Source organism: Rhamphochromis sp. 'chilingali' (assembly GCF_963969265.1).
Source record: "Rhamphochromis sp. 'chilingali' genome assembly, chromosome: 5".
NCBI classification, from domain to species: Eukaryota; Metazoa; Chordata; class Actinopteri; order Cichliformes; family Cichlidae; genus Rhamphochromis; species Rhamphochromis sp. 'chilingali'.
Window position 1 is genome coordinate 36645541 of NC_137932.1, and position 5928 is coordinate 36651468.

A 5928-nucleotide genomic window follows, 5' to 3' on the forward strand; every position below is an offset into this window, starting at 1 on the left:
GACGCCCGGATAGCAACAGGAAGGTTGTTCCGGGGCAGCTACAGCAAACGCGAGGTCACAGCGAGACTTCAGCCGAGAACGAGGTTGCTCCAGAAGAATTTGGGTAGCAGATCTAAGTGCTCTGACAGGAGTGTGTAACCTGAGAAGCTCATTGAGGTAGCTTGGCGCCAAGTTATTAATGGCACTTGATAGTGTTTGTGAGGAATTGGGAGGACATATTAGGATTGGGCTCTTATTAGATGGCTATGTAGTGTTTAGTTAGGCATGATTAGTCTCCTCACAGCTCTGGATTTTTCAGATATAATTTAATAGTTGTTTTTTTTTTTTTTTTTTGCTGCTTTCTGTCTGGTCTGCCCTCCCCTTGGGTCACATGATAAAAACAACTTCAGAAAAGAAGTCGAAGATCCTTTCTGCAACAGGTAAAGGACTGGCGATTTATCTGTTGCTGCAAGGAGAACTTTTCCACACTGAGACTCAACATTCTTACGTATTTTTCTTTTTAAAACTTTGAGGCATCATCTGACAGCTTTGATTGTTCAAAATGGTTTATCTTTATCTTTAGTGGCAATTCAATTCTAGTGCCAGTGACAAATCACAGCAACAGTCGCATCAAGGCGCTTTATATTTTAAGGTAGACCCTACAATAATACATACAGAGAAAAATCCACCAATCATATGACCCCTATGAGGAAGCATTGTGGGAAGGAAAAACTCCCTTCTAGCAGGAAGAAGCCACCAGCAGAACCAGGCTCAGGGAGGGGCGGCCATCTGTTGCGACCGGTTGGGGTGAGAGAAGGAAGACAGGATAAAAGACGTGCTGTGGAAGAGAGAAAGAGATTAATAACAGATATGATTCAATGCAGCGAGTACTGATGCTTTTCACAAAACTTTGCACATTCCTGTACACACACGTTCAACTTTAACAAAAGGAAATGTATAAATCATAACAGTAGTGTTGTTACATTTGCATTTTATTTGTGCTATTACTACAGAACACTGACTTAGATGACTCATTTGAAGTAGTTATACTGACATAAACATTTTCAGCACAGATTGCATTTTTACTTTACTAAAAGCTTCACTGCATTCACTCTGCTCAGTAAGGACCATCACTGACAAAGCTGAAACACAGGTGAATGTAAATAATGTCAACATCATGATTAGACATGAAAACATCTGAAAACAAGTTCCAGGGAAAAAAGAAGAAACTGATAAATACTGCAAAGCTTGATGTAGGGAAACAGTTCATGAAAGGACTTGATGGGAAAACATCACACTATTGGCGAGTAGCCACAGTTTTAGCCACATTTAATAAAGAAAAAAAATAAGCAAAATACATTAAGTTACTGAATACATTTATAAATAAAATTTAAATGTTTGTGCAACATAAAAAAACTCTTATGATGAACATATTTTAGTTTGCCAGACCTATTCATTTATGATAAAATATATAAAATTAAATAAAAATGTCTTGGTGTATCCTCAATGCCAAATTTTTCTACTGCTAGATAAAATTAAACTTAATAATCAGTGCACTAAATTTCTGAAGTAAGACTCTGGATATCCCCGCCAAGGTATCTCACAATATTCACAATATCAAACCTCTGTCAACACTGGTAACCATCACTCTGCAGGGTCACCTGCAGGTACATGAAGTATTTTTAGGGATATTTCATCACTTGCTTATGCCGGCTCCTCAGTCTTTTCCTAGTCTTTGGTTTGTATGTTACTCATTCGGTCACTGAGATCATCAAAGTAATTATCAACAAAGCGAAACATCTGGATGATGGCGCTGAGCAACAAGATGTCACAATTCATGTCCAACTCCAGCTCCTCGCTGTAGTTCTTCACTGGAATGATACAGGACAACGGCACCCCGAGCCGAGAGCCGGCCTCCTGCATCTGTATGAAAGAACACAGGAAAAAAGTATTAGTACCCTCATCTAATTTTTTACTCACTAAAAAAGAGAAGAAAAAAGTACAAACTCACCACATCCTTGATGTAGCCACTCCTATATACATTTCTCACATCCTCTTTCACCTGTGGACAGGCTTCATCTACTTTAGTGAGAAGGACCAGCTGAGGAATACCTGGAAACAAAGGAGCAGGAAGATCACTTCCAGACTGCCAGAGATGTTTATGTATTGGACTGTAAGAATTTTAGGAACACATCTGGACTCATTGAAGATCAAATGAGCTGAAGTTGAAAACTTTGATCACATGAAACAGTCTGGATGCAAAACTGATCTGCCTCCAGTTATGTTATTGTATTTTTTGGTATACCTTTTAAAAAATATATAATTTCACGAACTTTGATTTACACATCACTGCATTTTCTTTTGATTTTGTTTACATGGCATGGATTGTACATTCCACATAAACTTGTTCAGAAAAAAGAATACAATGAAACTGAAGAGGGACTCAGTTTTACTGACCGATTAAGTTGACCTTTCTGCGGATAGCATCCAGCTTCTCCTCCAACCCTGTGGGCATGATGGAGACCTTGGAAGCATCAATAACATAGGCTACACAGTGGATCTTGTCCTTGAGTCCAGGAGATGTGCGATAGCTGTGGGCCTCAGGATGCAGAGGAGCTGAAGGGTTGAACTAAATGACACAGTTGAGGAGAAACAGAGACACAGTTTGAGTCGACTGCTGACAAATCAGTGTTTCATACATTCAGTGTCCCGCTGATATAATATAGCACCTGATAACGGTCTGGCAGGTGACCTTTGAGGATGCTGCTCAGATCGTCTATGTCAAGCCCCGCCCCTTTGGTCTCCTCCAGTCCCATGGTATCACACAAGATTATTGGCAGAGGTTTCCCTTCACGTCCAGCTTTCACAGAGTAGGAGCGAAACTGTTTACAGTACAATGAGAATGAGTGACAGACCACTGAAATCAGTCACAATAAGTGGAAATCATCAGACAGCAGACACAGACCTGTGTGGTGAGGCTGGTGGAGGAGGAGCCAGAGATGGCCTGGCTGGTGACGTGGCCTCTGAATACAGAGTTGACAGAGTTAAAGAAGCTGGACTTTCCAGCTCCGACTGGTCCAATGAGCAAAACCCGAGGCTGGGTCACAGAGCTGACTGTGGGTTTGTAGCTTTTAATGTACTCAATCAGCTCCGTCCTCTTCCTGTACAAAACAAGGAAATAAAGAACATTAGAAGTCATATTGACTGTGAATTTTGCAGATATGCCAGAATGGTGGTTCTATCAAACCGACCCAGATTCCCAGATTACAGTCCTCCATGGTCTCTCAAGTTCAGTTGTTCCTGTTAAAGAGAAAAAATAAATGATAAATATCAGATTGTAGGTGTTTTAGGTGCACTTTGTAGCACAGTTAATGTGCTAAATCTAATGTCATCAGGTTGAATCTTAGCTTGCTTTTTAGTAAATCATATATAAATTGATGTACAATAAATCACAATAAACTTCACACTCACGTAGTCAAGATTTGCGAGTCATTTTATTATATTTATCTATAGACTGTCACACCTAAAATGTATCACTGCTTGTCTGCAACAACTAAATGAAAATGTGATTATTCATGCTTATTCATGCTAGTTTTATGTCAGTTGTAACGGGACTCAAACCTTCAAAAAAGTTCACTTTTTGTATTGCCAGTTGACAAAATAGTTTCCCAAACGTCTTGTGGCTCATCAAGCTGTCAATTTTAAATGTGCATATTTATTTATTTATTTATTTGTGGATAATGTCTTTCACCGTGGTTCACTCTAGTCCCCAACTTTAGATGTCACTGACTTTGTTTCTCAAGTTTCTTTATTGTTTTGTGATGTTTTGCTTTTTGAGATCTTTTAGCTTACTTCATTTTTTCAGACATCTTTAAATTAAGAGATTTCATTATTTGGCAGGTCTGTTAGTAATCATGCTTGGGTGTTGGCATATTGTAGTATTTGTACTGTGATATATCAAATTTATCAACACTTATCTGCAACAGCTAAATGATTACATGATGCCTTATGTTACACTTACCCTCCACTTGGTAGACTTCACACTCAGTCAGGTTGAGATCATTGCCATGCATTTGAGCAGCGGGGAAGTTGTAATAATTTCCTGGATTGCTGTGCGTTACTGCTTGGCTTGCATTGACAAGAACCAAATCTTCTCCAAAATAAGGCCCAGAGTTAGCTATCATTCTCACTGCACATGCAAAATTATTAACTGGATATTTGATGAGCTTTTTAGCATTAAATGTGAAAAGAAAAGCCTGATCATCATTCACGTACTGTCCAGACTGACTAAAAGGTTGTTTGGTGTAGCCTCCAAACACAAAACCAGAGTTGTTGTAGCCCACAGACACAGTGGGAGAGCGGTTGTTACATCTTTGGTGAAATGCTGCACCGGTGAAGCCGTGGATGCTGGCCTTGTACAGCAGCTGTAGTTTGACTCTCCCCAGCTGAGCGCAGATTGTTCTCTGCTGGCTTTGTGTTAGTCTGGGGTTCATTTTGGACTTGGACTTCTGAACTGAGTAAAGGACAGTGAATGAATTTGTGGAGCTCATTGAACCAAAACAGACACAAATGGTCAAAACTACATTGTTTTAAACCACACAAACTTAAAGCAACACTACAGCATGATTAGAATTTCCAAGTCATTTGGATTAGAATTATTCATGTTATTCTTTCTTATGCATTTCTTGCTGAAAACTTGGTGACAGGAAAGCCTGATTTAGTTTACTACAGATCGCTTTGTTATGTCCTTCATATTTTGTCTCTCTGTTTCTTTAAAATACTAAATATCCTCGAATAAGAGTAAGATGCACAGTACCACAGCATGATATGAAGCATGACTTTGTATTTCGCGGTAGACCACACCCAGCTTATAAACTGTGCCAAATAGTTCTCCTACTTGTTCATCAGTCATTTACCCCATTTTTACTGGTTGCAGGTACTTTTAGAATATTTTCATACATGTTACTTAAATAAATAAATCAGCGAACAATCATTACACTATTGTTCATTAATTAACTATCAATGAACTACATCACATGGCATTCATAATCTAATCAGAATCAAAATCTTATCAATATGCATCTCTTTAATAATTTCAGTTTTACCTCCTGTTATAGAGAGCTGAGGAAAAAAGAGAAGAAATCACAAATGCGTTGTTCAGATGTGACAAGCAGTTTCAGGCCGGCAGAAACGAAACCGAAAGTCTCAGACTGGAACACGCTGGATTTCAAAATAAAACACTGTGTCCGCTGGCTTTTCAGTTTAAAACACATATAAAACAAACCTAGGTGGCACACATCATAAATAATGTATACTTTTGCTTATGTTTTATGAGGGGTCATTGTTCTTCATACTAGTGATAGTATGAAGATAGAGTGATAGAGTGAAGTAAACCACATTAACATAATTAGATTGATTAAACAGCGACTTGCTCAGAAGGAGGTGAGTGTTAGAGCATTTGATCATTATTAATTAATTCAACAAGAATTCTCCCCAAAGAGTAAAAATCAACAATAAGAAAACTATAAGAGCGGAGAAGCCCAAATTGCTCCAGCTCCAAGTTAACCTTTGTGATGACTTTATTCAAAGCAGTAATGGAGATGGAAGAGAGAACGGTGCACTGGGTAATGCTGTGTAACACGAGGAAGGCCGTCTGTGCAGGGTGAGGATGACTGAAACACGCAAATTTCACTTTTATGCTGTGAAAGAAAAAACTTAAAGCACTGAATGAATGTCAAAACCTTTGATAACATATTTCTGAATCACATTTGTGTTGCATTCAGAATTATATTTTATCAATTTCATTAAGAAACAAGATTACTTACTTTAGCTATGTGCAGCGTTTTGTTGTTGTTAAAGCTTTCACAGAAATGTTAAAATCACACAAACAAAAGTTTTAAAACAAACCCATTTTTTAAATGTTAACACTGAAACATAAGTGATTATCGA

At 38.3% G+C, this 5928-nt stretch overlaps 1 protein-coding gene across 2 annotated transcripts; it reads right to left on the minus strand.

Moving 5' to 3' along the window:
- Positions 1–963: 963 nt before the first annotated feature.
- On the minus strand, positions 964–5180 carry LOC308397021 (interferon-induced protein 44-like). Of its 2 annotated transcripts, none has more exons than XM_080882744.1 (8): positions 5085–5180; positions 4001–4492; positions 3231–3279; positions 2945–3140; positions 2709–2861; positions 2437–2608; positions 1991–2091; positions 964–1902 (listed from the first exon to the last, which is right to left on the minus strand). In XM_080882744.1, the coding sequence occupies exons 2-8, from the start codon at positions 4470–4472 to the stop codon at positions 1708–1710; spliced, it is 1338 nt and encodes a 445-aa protein (XP_080738870.1). In that variant the 5' UTR covers positions 4473–4492; positions 5085–5180; the 3' UTR covers positions 964–1707. The 2 variants fall into 2 exon arrangements, with proteins under 2 accessions (XP_080738870.1, XP_080738871.1); XM_080882745.1 differs by having other exon boundaries at positions 4001–4487; positions 5085–5174.
- Positions 5181–5928: the final 748 nt, after the last annotated feature.

Excerpts from the sequence above, each read along its gene's own strand:
- LOC308397021 (XM_080882744.1), bottom strand. The coding sequence starts at position 4,472 with ATGAACCCCAGACTAACACAAAGCCAGCAGAGAACAATCTGCGCTCAG. Across the intron at positions 2,862-2,944 it reads CCACCAGCCTCACCACACAG|TTTCGCTCCTACTCTGTGAA; the intron begins GTCTGTGTCTGC and ends TACTGTAAACAG. Across the intron at positions 2,609-2,708 it reads ACCTGCCAGACCGTTATCAG|TTCAACCCTTCAGCTCCTCT; the intron begins GTGCTATATTAT and ends TGTGTCATTTAG.